Source organism: Propithecus coquereli, unplaced genomic scaffold, assembly GCF_000956105.1.
Source record: "Propithecus coquereli isolate 6110/MARCELLA unplaced genomic scaffold, Pcoq_1.0 Scaffold305, whole genome shotgun sequence".
Taxonomy (NCBI): Eukaryota; Metazoa; Chordata; class Mammalia; order Primates; family Indriidae; genus Propithecus; species Propithecus coquereli.
Genome location: NW_012148675.1, coordinates 1,347,159 through 1,363,830, shown reverse-complemented (window position 1 = coordinate 1,363,830; position 16,672 = coordinate 1,347,159). Strand labels below are relative to the sequence as shown.

Genomic DNA, 16,672 nt, shown 5'->3' with positions numbered 1-16,672 from the left:
AAAAAAAAAAAAAAAAACAATATCTGTATTAGCAAAAGAAATTCCCTATTGTTTTTTAAATTTTTTAAGAGATGAGGTTCTCACTATGTTGCCCAGGTTGGTCTTGAACTCTTGACCTCAAGTGATCCTCCTGCCTCAGCCTCTGGAATAGCTGGTACTACAGGCACAAGTCAGCATGTCCACCCTCTCTTTAACTTAAGCGACATTTACTATTTTTATATAGTCTCAGAAAAAGAAATGTCTCCGCTAGAAATTGTTTTACTTCCTAAGAAAGTAATATGATAATTAAAGTTCTAAAACGCTAACCGTTAAGATACTTTACGGATCACTGATAGGTAAACAATAGACTGTAGCCCTCAAACTGACCAAGCTCAAAACTGGTTTTCAGAGTCAAATACTAACATTAGAATGGCTTCTGAGTGTACAAATAAAGGTCAAAATTGTAATTCCAACCACACTTGACACTCAGTTACTTTAAATACTACCCAACCTGGCCAAAGTCCAAAATAAGTAATATTTCTGGATACTAAAAAGCCAGCACTGACATAAAACCTAAATTCTGCTGAAAAAGGGTGAATTTTACATGGTCTTAGAACAAAGAAATTTCCAAACAACAAACACTGCAAAAATTTTTCCTTCTGTTCAGAATGACTTTGCTTGGGAATCTCACAACTATCTCAGGGCTATGATGAAGAGCCATACATCTGTGAAAATTCTAGCTGATGCTCAGCACTGGTTTGGGAGGCTTGTGTTATCCACTGAAAAAGACTCTTGAAGAACTTGACTGGGTTGCCCAGGCAATAATAAAAATGCCCAAATCCTGGCCTTGGACGCTTTTCTTCATATTCAATGTTATTTCTATCACCTTTATTTATGTATGATCAAGGATTAAAAAGTCTTAATTCTAATTTATTCTGTGAGGTAAAATCTTCAGATATGGTTAATTTTACTGTTTTTGAATGCTGCTTCCTCTTAAGAATTTCATAATTTTTTCTTCAAAAGAAGAAAAATTTTTTTCATTTCCTAATGCTTGCTTTTCTAAAATTTCTTTTTATGAATTTATCTTTTGTAACCTGTGGCACCCTGAATTACTGAACAGTAATTTCATATCAGCAACCTTTATCTTGCTATTTCTACCTACAATTATAACAGATAAAATTGACCCAGATATGAGAAAACATATTTATGCCACTTTTATATTATACTAGAATTTTAACCTGTTCAACTACTAAATGAACAAATATTCTGTAAGAGAGGACATTCTAGAAAGTGTTCCAACAGTATCTATTGGCTGAAGTTTTATGTTAATAATTGTTGTGATGAAATTAACGGCTCCTAGAATTGATGATACACCTTGGTTTCTTGTCCTGAAGCACATTTTGGCTCTTCAGTATCAATAAAGATTTCTAATTGTTTATATAGTCACAGCTGAAGGCCAACAGGAGATTTTGATTGTTATGTATATGATTTATTACTACTAGTGGCTCCAAAATGCACACAAGATGAATTCTAAACTTTATCTTCAAGTAGCAAATCCAGTCCTTCATAACCCAATCCATGTAAACTCTTCAGTCTAAACTCTCTTGCCATTCTCCCCCACGAATGTTATTAATACATTCCAGTTATACTTGATGTTCCGTGAGTACGATATTTTCTCAACATCTTTGTTCTGACTTCAAATATTACCACATCAGAGGCCTTCTCTAACAGACTTAAGAAAATACTAATACTTCTATTCACATCAATGTGTCTTGCATTATGGTAATTATCACCTTGTACTGTTACTGTTTGGGCTGCCTCTAAAATTTAAATTCCTTGAGCTTTGTATCTTTTTTCTAAAATCCGAACTAAAAAATATTGTGTTTTTAAAGTATTGATGACCTTATTTTTTTTAATGCTTACGACATAATAGGTGCTATAATGAAGGAGTATATAGTAATCTATAATACTACGTTTGGAGGACGTCCAGGATCCAAATCCGGTCCTCCAAATCCAAATTCATCTATTAATATAACAGGTGCTATACTACTTTGGATCTTGGACATCTTCCAAATATAGTATAAATATTATAGACTATTCTTCACTGGCTCTAGCCACAGTTTCCTAAAGTCACTCTCTCACGTTAATAATATATTTTGTTTATTGACTCTTTGAACTATTCTCAAGTTAAAATAAATGATAAAGTTAATGAACTCAACTATTCTCTGCCCTATTCTCTCTAAACATCTCAAAACCATCTTTATTTTCCAGCTTACTTTATAATGTTATACCCATGTATATTTATGTAATTACCTTCTTACATAATTTTCCCATTCTGTACCTTCTCCTATACCTTAGTCTACCCAAACATTTTCCCTCCCTTTTCTAATAACCATCTGAAGTATCTACCTTACATACCTTTTCCAGATTATATGAATCTAAAGTACAGGTAAATACAACAAGCTAATATATTTATAGGAAAAATTAAGAATATTTAACATGATAGAAAAACCTTGTTTTAATTACATGCCAAAATTACAAATATTAATATAAACTATTTTAGAAAGTAGGTTTCTTACAAGGCTAGGACTATTTATACATTATTTTGCTTTATGTGGCATCTAGTTCTGTGCATCAATAGGAAGGAATTTATACATCTGATGATATGTTAGTTGATTTTTGAGCAATGCTTCATTAAATAGTTTTGGGAAAAATTTTGTGGTGGCTCATGCCTATAATCCCATGGGTTTGTGACGCAGGAGGATTGCTTGAAGCCAGGAGTTCAAGACCAGCCTGGGCAACATAGTGAGACCCCATCTCTACAAAAAATTTAAAAATTAGCTATGTGTGGTGAGATGAGCCTATAGTCCTAGCCGCTTGGGAGGTGGAGGCTGAGGCTGAGGTGGGAGGACCACTTGAGCCCAGGCGTTCAAGGCTGCAGTGAACTAAGATAGAGACACCATACTCTAGCCTGGGTGACAAAGGGAGACCCCCTGTCTCTTAAAAAAAAAAAAAAAAAGTCCACTTCATAGCTCTGCTTTATTTTACTAGTAAAGTAAAATGTTGTAAGTTGTTTTAAAACATGAACATCAATAGTCATCCAAATATAAAATATTTTTGTTACATTTCTTTAGAAAACACCTATTGGCAGAACTAGAAGAGTAGGGGTTGGTTAACCTATTAAAGCTTCAGTTAGAAAAAAGAACATCATTTCACGACATCCTTTTTATTTTCTAGCATCTGGGAATACTATCATGTGAGTTATAGAAAACAGGTGGGGAGGCTGGGCGTGGTGGTTCATGTCTGTAATCCTAGCACTCTGGGAGGCCGAGGCAGGAGGACTGCTTGAGCTCAGGAGTTTGAGACCAGCCTGAGCAAGAGTGAGACCCCTTCTCTACTAAATATAAAAAAATTAGCTGGGCATCGTGGCGTGGGCCTATAGTCCCAGCTACTCAGGAGGCTGAGGCAAGAGGATTCCTCCAGCCCGGGAGTTTGAGATTGCAGTGAGTTACCATGATGCCACTGCACTCTACCCAGGGCGACAGATCAAGACTCTGTCTCCAAAAAAAAAAAAAAAATTTAAAAAAAAGAAAAGAAAGAAAATAGGTGGGGATAAGTGGCTCAGATTTTTTAGTCTTTTTTATTCCTCTTACAGATAATATTAACTAACAATGGGTTCTTTAATATCTTGAGGCTTTTCCCTAAACTGCTCATTAAAAAAATGTCCCTGCCGGGCACGGTGGCTCACGCCTGTAATCCTAGCACTCTGGGAGGCCGAGACGGGCGGATCGTTTGAGCTCAGGAGTTCGAGACCAGCCTGAGCAAGAGTGAGATCCCGTCTTTACTAAAAAAATAGAAAGAAATTAATCGGACAACTAAAAATATATAGAAAAAATTAGCTGGGCATGGTGGCGCATGCCTATAGTCCCAGCTACTCGGGAGGCTGAGGCAGTAGGATTGCTTGAGCCCAGGAGTTTGAGGTTGCTGTGAGCTAGGCTGACGCCACGGCACTCACTCTAGCCCGGGCAAAAGAGTGAGACTCTGTCTCAAAAAAAAAAAAAAAAAAAAAGTCCTTAGTTCTGTTCCATTCCCACTATCAATAGCTGTAACCAGCAATAACAACTAAGAAATAACCAGAAGTAATAATCAAATTTATGCTGTAACTACGTTATCTAAATATACATAACACTCACCAACAAAGGGTATTTTTAAAAGCAAATACAGTACATAAAGTCTGTAAATAATTAAGGATCTGTTTCTAACTCAGGATCTGATGACCAAATTAGAACAGCAATGACTGTAAACATCATATTTAATTTAATATTTAATCAACTGTGAATTAAACACCTGCACATTACACAGCATGAAACATTAATGACACACTTTGTTTAAGAATATAGCTCCCCACTCTGGGAGGCCAAGGCAGGCGGATTGTTTGAGCTCAGAAGCTCGAGACCAGCCTGAGCAAGAGCGAGACCCCATCTCTACTAAAAATAGAAAGAAATTAATCAGACAACTAAAAATATATAGAAAAAATTAGCCGGGCATGGTGGCGCATGCCTATAATCCCAGCTACTCGGGAGACTGAGGCAGTAGGATTGCTTGAGCCCAGGAGTTTGAGGTTGCTGTGAGCTAGGCTAATGCCCTGGCACTCACTCTAGCCAGGGCAACACTTTTTCTCAAAAAAAAAAAAAAAAAAAAAAAATATAGCTCCCAAGCAGTCAGCTCTAAAAGCCAACACTCTCTGGGATATATAATCTCTGATATATGTATGTAAAAAATTACTAGTGCTCACATTATTTATTTGTTCACAAACAATCTTTCACAAAGAAGAAAGACAGTTTAAAGCAGCATTGTAATTGCTCATTGGAACAACAGCTGATTAAATGAAAAATCAACATAGTATAATAAGTTTTGAAGTCAAACCAAAGTTGAAGTTGGTCCGAAGGTAGTGAGTTATCTCAACTGATTGCTCACAGTCAGTTACAGATGGAAATCCTTGCCCTACTCCTTCCTCCCTTCTCACTACTGCACTTGACTGGTCTTAAAAAATAAAAAATAAAAATAAAAAAAACAGTTGAATCTCAGTTCTTTGCTCTAGTAGCAATATGACCTAAATTTAGAGTGACCATCCTGGTTTTCCTGGGACTATCCCAGTTGATACATACAGTTCCACTATAATTATTAACAGCACCTTCTTTGACTTTCCCAAGTCCCTAATTCGGAAAATAACTTAACTATCACCCTATCTAAACACCAATCTCCTTACCTGAAAAAAGATATTACGAGAAAACCTACATAAGGTATAAAATCTGACACAAAGTAAGCATTTAATAAATCATAGCTTCTATTATTAATTATAGTCATTGATCAAAGAGCAATATAATAATAACCCAGACTCCTAAAACATTATTCATAAATTCTACCTCACCCCCTCTTTTTTTTCAGAGATAGAGTCTCGGTCTCTCGCCCAGGCTGGAGTATAGTGGCATGATCATAGCTCACTATAACCTTGAACTCCTGGGCTCAAGCAATCCTCCTGCCTCAATGTCCCAAATAGCTGGGACTACTACAAGTGCATACCAACACGCTGGCTAATTTTTAAAAATTTTTTGTAGAGACGGCCTTGCTATGTTGTCTATGTTGCTACGTTGGCCAGGCTGGTCTTGAACTCCCGGCCTCAAGCAATCCCCTGCCTCGACCTCCCAAAGTGCTGAGATTATAGGTGTGAGCCACCACACCCAGCCCTGTCTCTTTTTTTTTTTTTTTTTAATTTCAGAATATTAAGGGAGTACAAATGTTTTAGGTTACATGAACTGTCTTTGTAATGTTTGAGTGCTGCTATAGGTGTGCCTGCCACCCAAATAGTGTTGATAGTACCCATTAGGTTGGTTTCTTTCCCTCCCTCCCCCAGCCCCGTTTCTTTCCACTTAGTTTTACTTCCCTCTGTGCACTTGCATGCTCATCGGTTAGTTCCTATTTAATAGTAAGTACATGTGTTTGTTTTTCCATTCTTGTGATACTTCACTTAGGAGAATGGTCTCCAGTTCCATCCAGACTGTTGCAAAGGTATTAATTCATCTTTTTTTATGTCTGACTACTACTCCATGATGTACATATAACATTACAAAGGAGGCAGGGTTTTTTTTAGTGTTAATCCCCCTTCCCTTCTCCTAAAACATAACACACATGCAAACATAAATCATAAGGATATTCTGGGAGGAGTTTTTAAGGGTACCTCTGAGGAAACGTGAAAAACTTTGGGTCATTAGAAGCCTCAGAATAAGAATAACTAAAAATTAGAAATGATTATAACTATAATATATCCAAATTTTGCAATAGAAAAGGTAATCTCAAGGTAATCTTCAAGATAATCTCCTTAGGAGGTTATACAGTTATTTAAAATTTTCTAACAGAAATTTCAAAACCAATGGTCCATCCTTAAGTCTTTCAGAACTAAAATCCGAAAAAAACATAAAGAGGTTGTTAAAATGAAAATATGAAGAAATATTTTAACTTACTTGAACTGCACAACCCAGTAAAAGTAAAAGCAGCTTTTTAACTTCTTCTGTGCCTTGTTCTGAAATAAAAACAATTACTAAGTATAACTTTTTATTCTATTTCAATTTTTTTTCTTATATTGGAAGAATCACTTCTGGAGGTAATGTTCACAATAATTTGATGTAGTCTATAAGCAAATACAGTGGAGAATTTTAAAAAGCAGCTCTGTGTGTGCAACATGGTAACAGAAGAAGTGGGCAAGGACTACAATTTTGAAGGGCTGCAGGATAGATAAATAGGCTTCAAGGCTCTGTGCAATAAGAATGCTAACTATGAATCCATTTCTTTTCCATAAATGCTTATACTACACCAGCCTATCAAATCAAGAACCTACCAAATTATGTTGATACAGGGGCATGCCACAAAGGCAGCCAAAATGGCTCCTAATAGGTCTGGCTCCTCTTAGGCCTATTAGTGTTTTCTTACTGAAACACAGAGCTTATGATTCCTCTACCTATAAAATTTAAATGGTTTTCCACTGTGTAAGTTCATAAGGATCAGAATCTTAAATGTGTTACCATGAGGTTGTTAAAATAAATGTACATAACAAGCTAGATAGAAGTTAATGATCTGTAACAGAACTGAAGAGAATATTCCCTACCAGTATTCAATTAAGATTTTCTTAAAATATTCAGCTGGCAAAAAAAAAAAAAATTACTTCTTTGGGCCAGATTTTCACCATCAGGCAAGCCTATCTATGATAAAGTCCAAATCTCTTCAGACATTTCCTCCTAGAAACAGCCTACTACTTTCTAGCTATGAGGAGCCACATTAATCACCATTCTTCCCAAATATACATATACACTCCTTTGACTTCACTTCTGGTATTCCCTATGCTTGTCTTTCTTCTCCTATCTCCTCATTCCCTAGAGAACTACTTAATAATCACGATCCTAGGCACAGCTCTAACATCTCTGTGTAGTCTTCCCTGATCCAATCACCAATGGTCCCCAAACTTCACTAATATGCTAATTTTAAGAATAATTGCTCAATAGTTTATATGGCTTAACATTTTGTACATCTGTTTCATACTAATTATTACTAATTAATAATTTCCTAGTAATCTGTGTATCTCTTACCAAACCACGAGATCCTCCAGAACATGGACCATTTCTTTATATTCCTGGTCCCTAACTTGGTAGGTACTTACTAACTACATGTAGAATTGAAAATAATTCCATCTTCCATGCAAAATTTTTTTCATTTTTTTATTTGTATAATCAAACATCCCAGGGTATCTCTAAAGACTATCAAAACTCCTAATTCACCCATTTTAATTATTAGCTTCCTTTATAAAAATAGTTGCTTGATTTTAGTTTCGATTTTGGTTTTATTTTTGTTTGTTTTGACTGAGGGGGTGTGAAGGTTGGAGAAGATATACTTAATTTGGTTAACATGTGGTCTGTAAGGATAAGTTCATTGTTGAAACTATTAGGTAGCTGCTAATTTCCCCAATTGTTTAAAAATTAAAACTCTGAAATATCACACTTAAAATCCAATAAAGGGCAGAAAATTTTGAAGAAAATAATTTAAATGATCAGAAGCAGTTTAGCATAAATTAAAACGTATCAGTAAAAGCTAAGATTCAAACAACTCTGGCAATGGTAGATAGTAGATATATAAATAGAAACCTGAAAATTATTTCAAAATCGTATTTTTTTCTAAGGTTATATTTCTTCAAACTTATAACTATCATCGTCTTCTTTACTTGTTTATAATGAGACACTAAAAATCATCTCAGAGGGTATCAGTTTGGTATAGTAGGAAAAACACTGGACTTAATATAAAATTTATGTGTTTTCACCCACAACTTACAAATATTCTAAGCTTGTTTTCTTTCTATAAAATGGAATATCACTTAAAACTTCTATAGAGTTGTGAAAAACCTAGTGAGTTAATGTAAACAAGCAAGTTCTTGGTAAGCACTATGGTACTGCACAAAGATAAGACATTTTATCACATTATGTTAATTTTAATACTTACCAGAGAAGGGATTTTTGCCAATGATTAAGACATTTGGCAGTGACATCATGATCAATTGCTGCAAAGTCTCCTATAAAAAGATATCCAATAGTTGTTATATGGGTAATGCTGACTCGGTAATTACTCATCAAACTATAACTTATGATTTGTACACTTTTCTGCTGGTATGCTGTACTACGACTAAAAAAAAATGAAGGATACATAAGGTCTTAAATCGTTTCTAACTTTAAATTAATAAATAACTAAAATAATACCAGATAGATTTAAGTTAATATATCAAAAGTCTGCAAAATTAAAGTATCCAACTCAATTGGTCTAACAGTTATCATTTGGAAATCTGAGGTTTTAGGTGCAAGAAAGTTAAGCAACATTACTCAATAAAAGATTGAGCATGCAAATCTTTTTGTTCTTTTTGTTATTTCTCTGAGGGAACTAAAAATGTCAACTGTTATTAAAATTAAGAAAGCTTCCTCAACATGCATGAAGCAAAAAATAAAAATTTAAAAAAGCTACTTTATTAAAAATCCTATCTTATAATCATTTCATGAAAGTGGGTTCTTTCTCACTATCATTATTTCTCTCCTGTACATACCTTTGACTTCTGTTAAACTTTAGTGACAAGAATATATGTACATGCTAACAGCACAAGATCATTCAGAAAGAACTGAATGCTTTCACGTTATTCATTTTAGGTAATAAATCAAGTGTGCAACTTTTGTTTATTCTACCTTTTCCTTGAAGAAATGAAGGAACACATTATGTCTGCCATTACAACCCACTGACACTGATGATATGCAAAGGGTCTGGGATGAATCAGACTACAGCACGGATGGGTGCCATGTGATATTACTGAATCTTTCCAAGATTATAGAAATAACTATGACAGTTTCCTTACAAATTGGCTTTGACTACACGTTCAGATATAACTCATTACCGAGGAATAAGTTTTTGAAAGTATTGAACCCTTTTTGAATCCTTTATTTAACTTAATACTACAATGAGGAAGCAAATAACCATGAAAAATAACTATAAAAAGCTAACTTGTACTGCTTTTTAAAGATGTGTAATCCTGGATCCACTGAAGCATTTGCCCATGGTCAGTGGGTGGCATGACACCAAATGCTAATTAGAAATAACCTTTTATCTATAATTCCTGATAGGTATATATTATAGAGTTTCAAAATAATTTTCCTCAGCATAGTATTTATTAGCCTTTAAAAAAACACTCTTGCCAAAAATATGCATGTATTTAAAGTCCATACTCAATATGTGTATCATGTTAGACAAAAAGAATTAAGAATATTAAGAATATGTGTCAAAATTGCTAAAATCATTTACTCTAAGGAATGATACTGAGTTTGGGTATTTACTAAATTTTCCAGTTAAAAGAAAGTTATTTCAAGAGAGAACTGGATTCTCCTTTGAGAATCCAATATGTAACAGCTAAATGGATTTAAAGGAATAAATTTCTAATTCATTCTAATTTTTAGTTTCCTTGCCTTGAAGCAAAATTATGAGGACTATCATTATACATATTTAAAAGAAATCATAAATAAGAGAGATGTATTAAAAAATAACCACTGTTTTAGGCCGGGCGCAGTGGCTCACACCTGTAATCCTAGCTCTCTGGGAGGCTGAGGTGGGCGAATTGTTTGAGCTCAGGAGTTCGAAACCAGCCTGAGCAAGAGCGAGACCCCGTCTCTACTAAAAATAGAAAGAAATTAATTGGACAACTAAAAATACATAGAAAAAATTAGCCGGGCATGGTGGCGCATGTCTGTAGTTCCAGCTACTCCGGAGGCTGAGGCAGAAGGATTGCTTGAGCCCAGGAGTTTGAGGTTGCTGTGAGCTAAGCTGACACCACGGCACTCTAGCCCAGGCAACACAGTGAGACTCTGTCTCAAAAAAAAAAAAAAAAAAAACCACTGTTTTATCTCTACTTCGTGGGGATAACCTAAGGCAGAACAAAAAAACCTTTCAAATTCACCTTCATAAAAAGCAACTCTCAATTTCTAGGAATAAGCTTTATCTCAATTTAAAAACTTCACAGATAAAAGATAAAACTCATTTGCACCATTTATTTTTGAGTAACATTGAGTCAAAATTGATGGATCAACTAGAAACATCAACTTATATTTCCAAGACAATTAATTTTATTGATTTACCATGTAATATTATGTTGGTACACTGTTGTAAGCAAAACTGTCCAAGTGGATAGTAATCTTCAATGTGATCCAATACCTTTTTCCTGCACCCCCTTCCTCAGCTGGTTCTACCTAATCTGTTTCCCCATGCTCTCTTGTTAACTCAGTTTTCCCATAAAGATGAAAGCAATTTCATACACCCTTTCCCCATACGGTAACATCAACAACCTCATGTGTTAATACAGTTTAACCTTTACACTATGATGTCTGATTATATGTGGATGATGCAAATTGCTAAACTCAAACTTACCTCCATGTCATCTAAAAACTCACTCTAGTATAGTAGATTCTAAATGCCCACTATAGTGTACTCCGGTTCAGTGGAGTCAGAACACCCCAGGCTTAAATTTCAGCTCCATAACTTACTATATGTATGCCTTTTTTGGGGGGAGGGTAGAAGTAAAAACAAGTATAAAATTTTAAAAATGATGATGGCTATTAAACATTAGAGTTAATGGGAAAAATTTACTTTATTATCAAGTATTAATTTTAAGTTATAAATGAAAGTACTAACATTAGGTAACAAGGCAGCTAAAAATTATACAAATCTTCAAAAAGCAAATTATCCTAAAATCTCTATTTAGTTCCCCTATGCGTTCTTCCGAGGATTCTACCTATGTTTTTGTGAAAATTCCTTTTATTTCCCTTTTCCAATCTTACAAGTAATATTTAAAAATATACAAGACATAAAACAGAGCAGAGACTCAAAAACTGACTTCTATTGTTAATGCTTTATTATATCATCCAGACTCCTCAGACTTCACCTAGCTCTACAGATATTCATCATTAAGGTATTAAGGAAATGGAAAAAGAATATATAAAGGAGCCCAAGATAAATACGACTTTATTAAGGAGGAGTAATAAATTAATTGATATGTCAAGTGTGATCACGTATGTACATGAACTAGTAAAGACACTTCAGTTTCTTACGTCATAAGAAATCCATTGTAAAAATGCAGGAGAAAGAAAGAATTTTAGCAATACAACTGAAATACGAAAAAATTTTGAGAAAATTGGGTTATTCATTCTACAAATATTATTGAGGATCTATGATCTGTCAGACATTGTTCTAGTTTAGACATTGGAAATACAGCAGCGAACAAACAATCCTTGCTCTCACTGAATTTATATTTTAGGAGGAGGAGAAAGACAATAAAATTAATAAATGTTTTTTAGTGGTAATTGCTAAGGATAAAAATAAAGCACAAAATGAGAGAGAGTATTGGTGGAGACGGAGATGAAGAGGAGACTGATATTTTTTAAAGATATGCCAAATATTCAAATATAGACAATTTAAGTGTTTTTAAGGTCATTAAAGCAAAGGTTCACAGAATAGGTGGAAATTCTCTTCTGGCCCGAAGACAGTCCAGAAAGATTTGGAGAAGTATAATCATTAGAAAAAGAAAAAAGAAAGAACTAGCAGAAATTATGTTAATAGGAAAATAATAAGCAGAGATGCCCTAAAAAGTATTACAAGGAATTTCACTGCCACTATGTACCTTCGGTTGATTTTGTGTAACTTTTCTATTAAAAAATGGTAATTAGCCATATTGTTTAGATGACCATCTAGAACTCTTTTTATTGATACATAGTCAAGCACTGCAGTAATGACATTACACTCAATGATGAACTGCATATATAACAGTTGTCACAAAAGATTATAATATTTTTACTGTACCTTTTCTATGTTTAAATACGTTTAGATACACAAATACTTACCATTATGTTACACTGCCTATAGTATTCAGTACAGTAACATGCTGTACAGGTTTGTAACCTAGGAGCAACAGGCTATACTATATAGCCTAGGTGTGCGGGAGGCTACATCATCTAGGTTTGTGTAAGTACACTCTTATGATGTTGAAACGATGAAATCACCTACTGATGCGTTTCTCAGAATATATCCTCATCATCAGGCTATGTATGATTACGTTACAAGTTTTTGTGAATTAAAGTTCATGGTGCTAATGCATCATAAGGACTATTTCAACTACAAACCAGATTAAATATTATTTAGTTACTATACAAAGATAATTTAAACTAGGCTCTCCTTCTTCCTATAAATTATCCATAATTCTTTCTTCACAGTAAGAAGCTTAACATTTCTGGCAAAGGTCAGGCTTCATTTCCGTTTCCTGAATCACCACATTGAGCAAAATGCTTCCACTAAACCTATACATTTCTTTAATACTAAATATGGGTTCAAAGAATTCTAAAATACATTGGAATAACAGTCTTTCCTTTGAGTCCCTTATAATCTGTTTTTAAAATTCAGCACATAATTATATTTATCATAATATATGTATTTGCCCCTTATCTGTGTTACTAGTGAAAAGAATTAAGGATACTTTACCATATTTTAACAGACTGTAGAAAAAATTAAATAAATGGCATTAAAATTAAATAAATGACATCTGACCCATGTCAAAAATATGATGGAATATATAAAACATTCGTTGTATAACAAAGAATCTAGTTTTCTTGTCTACTGAATTTTATTAATACTGCAAATGTTGCTTATTATAACAGATGTTAAAGAAAAACCTAAAAAGTAACTGTGCCCTATAGTAACTACATTAACATTACTAGACCTGTTTTTTTGTTTTTACTATTAATGACACCATACAAAAACTTCCTAATAAAGTTTCTTAAGTGTAAAGTGTTCTTTTATTTTGGGGCCTCAAATGACTTAGATCATTATTTTAATGGTGGTTGAAGAACCATTTTTTTCATTAGTACTTATTTAAAATACAGCCAGTGTAGTCATACCAAACACTAGTTATGACAGGATTCTAAAAATGGACTAAGATTTTTTACTTGTAAACTTTGTCTCTGGTATTCAAATTCACTATCGCTCACTCACAGGAATAAAAATAACTTTTAAAAAAACCAAAGAGCCTAGGTAATTTTATCTAACAGCCATAATGTACTTACTTTCTGACTTGAAAACTTTTGAATATTCATTTACAAGACAAAAAAAGATGTTTGTTATAAATCAAGTGACTATTTGAAAAGGTCTGAATTGTCACTAAACATAATGAAGTATATGTTCAATAAACTTTTTGATATCTATCTAATATTAACAGTTACTTCTCTCACGACTTCTCACATAATTGCTTCATTATCCTTATGTTATTTACCACAACAGAAATTTATTTTATTTAGTTGTTTACTTGCCTATTATCCCTCTACTAGGAATACAAGTACAATGAAAAGGAGTATGGTATGTCCTAGGTATGTCCCAGGTACCAGTATAGCCCCAGTGCCAGGTATAACAGAATGCCTAGCATTAGATAAATGGGAGAGGGAAAATGTGAATGATATCAGAATTTGTACTGAGCCTTTACATATTCTAAATCATTAAAATGAAAAAAAGGAAGAGAACTGACATTTAAGTTTACCTACCATTACTGAAAAGATACACTGAAACAATCCCCTTCACCCCTCCTAACAATCATTTTAAAGTATTCTTTCAATTTTCTTTTCTCCCTGGGAATCATTTTTATAAGAGGACCTTGATGCTTACCAACACACACACACACACACACACACACACACACACACACACACACACACACACACACACACACACACACACACACACACACTTGGAGACACACTTTTGACTTTTAACTTACCCAAATTCACTTTGCTCTTAGTGAGTCAGAGCAATCAAAATGTACTAAAATATTTCACCTCAAATACTTTTTCTGAGGGGTATATGAGATACAAAAGAAAATTTTTTAATAGTTTTAGAAAGACTTCCAGAAAAGATCTGATTTTTCAAAGGGAGAGGTAATTTAACAGGTGATGAGAAGTGCATTGATTTGGATGTTGTTAACTTGAAATCTGTCGTATATTAAATCCAGCTGTGTCTACCTTGATAAAATACATGAGAATAAAAAATTATTTCAGTAAGCCAATTAACTATATAAATAAGATGGCTGGCCTATTCCTGAAGACAATTTAGAGTGCCTTAGAAACATTTTATCTAAGAATACGAAGCATGGGGGAGGGAGGGCAGAGATGGTTTGGTCAACTGTCTCTAATGGAAGTACACAGGGGAGTAGTACATGGGGAATTTCAACCCCAGTAATATTGTCTTAAATATCTGAAATAATATAGATAAAATGTTAAGATATTCAGTCAGTCCTAGCCCTTAGTTAGTACATTGGTATTCAAACTTAGATTAATGAAAAGAAAAGGGTATAACTGGTTATCCAACAAATGTTAATGAAATAGTTACAGATGTGTCTAAAACAATAGTGATAGTGAAGACAAATCAAATTTTCAATTCTAATATCATTTTGGCACAATTAACATTTGGACTTCTCAATCTTGGTCTCAATCTTGGCACTATTAACATTTTGGACTGGATAATTTTTAATTGTGGGGAACCGTCCTGTGCATTATTGGATGCTTAGCTGCATCCCTGGCTTCCACCCACTAGATCCCAGTAGTAACTCTGGCTGTGACAACCAAAAATGTCTCCAATTATTGACAAATGTCCCCCAGGGCATAAAATCACCCTCCATTGAGATTACTTATCTAAAGTGTTGAACTGATTGATTTCACAATTCCCTCTCCCCAAATCTCTTTGCAACCATAACATCATTAAATTAACATGATTAACAAAGATAATTTTAACACCTGGCATGGGCAAGGAGGAAGACAAAGAATAAAGGAGTAGTAATAAATAGGAATGAAATACTAATACATGCTTTAATATGGATGAACCTTGAAATCATAATACTAAGTGGAAGAAACCAGTCACAAAAAACCACATATTATATGATTCCATTTATATATAATGTCCAGAACAGGCAAATCTATAGATACAGAAAATAGATTAGTGGTTGCCTAAGGATGGGGGCTTGAGCGGTGATGGTGGTGTGCAGGATGGGGAGAAATGAGGAGTCACTGCTAATGGATACAGGGTTTCTTTTGCGAGGGACGAAAACTGGTTGTGGTAATGGTTACACAACTCTGTAAATATACTAAAAAGCATTGAATTGGACACCTTAAATGGGTGAATTACATGGTTTGTGAATGATGTCTCAACAAAGTTATTACAAAAAACAAAAGAAAGCAGTAGTATACAATACAGAATTAGGCTGCATTGACAACCTAAGACTGATACAGAAATCCCTTTGCCTTTTACGTCTTTTTTCCCCGGAAGTCTCAATGAAATTTCCAAGGGAAACTTCCATCTCCCTAAAGATAATATGAAAGCAAAAATGTAGCATATCATTCTAATAAGGGCAAAACTGATGATGGTCTGGGAGGCTGAGGTGGGCAGATTTCTTGAGCTCAGGAGTTCGAGACCAGCCTGAGCAAGAGCGAGACCCTGTCTCTACTCAAAATAGAAAGAAATTGGCCAAACAACTAAAAATAGAAAAAATTAGCCGGGCATGGTGGCACGTGCCTGTAGTCCCAGCTACTCGGGAGGCTGAGGCAGTAGGATTGAGCCCAGGAGTTTGAGGTTGCTGTGAGCTAGGCTGACACCACGGCACTCTAGCCCAGGCAAGAGAGCGAGACTCTGTCTCAAAACAAAATAGAAAGAAATTGGCCAAACAACTAAAAATAGAAAAAATTAGCCGGGCATGGTGGCACGTGCCTGTAGTCCGAGCTACTCGGGAGGCTGAGGCAGTAGGATTGAGCCCAGGAGTTTGAGGTTGCTGTGAGCTAGGCTGACACAACGGCACTCTAGCCCAGGCAAGAGAGCGAGACTCTGTCTCAAAAAAAAAAAACTGATGATGGTTGTCAAAATAAGTCACTTTATCACAATCTAGTCTTATGTTTAAAAAATATAGAAATATTGATATAAAACAACAGTAAAAGACAAAAAAGATACGACATAAAAACTAACTCAAATCAACTGAGGAAAATGACAGCCTAAATATTGGTAAGTATTAACAAAATGTTCATAAAAAATTTAGCACAGA

The 16,672-nt window shown here is 34.5% G+C and overlaps 1 protein-coding gene across 1 annotated transcript in view; it reads right to left on the bottom strand.

The window, feature by feature from the left end:
• Positions 1 to 16,672, bottom strand: part of CCDC88A (coiled-coil domain containing 88A) — a 172,323-nt gene that overhangs the window by 101,557 nt on the left and 54,094 nt on the right. Inside the window, exons 7-8 of the mRNA XM_012649837.1 lie at positions 8,524 to 8,593; positions 6,501 to 6,559 (exon numbers count right to left, since the gene is read on the bottom strand). Coding sequence (XP_012505291.1) covers positions 6,501 to 6,559; positions 8,524 to 8,593 — 129 coding nt within the window. The remainder of the gene's footprint in view (positions 1 to 6,500; positions 6,560 to 8,523; positions 8,594 to 16,672) is intronic.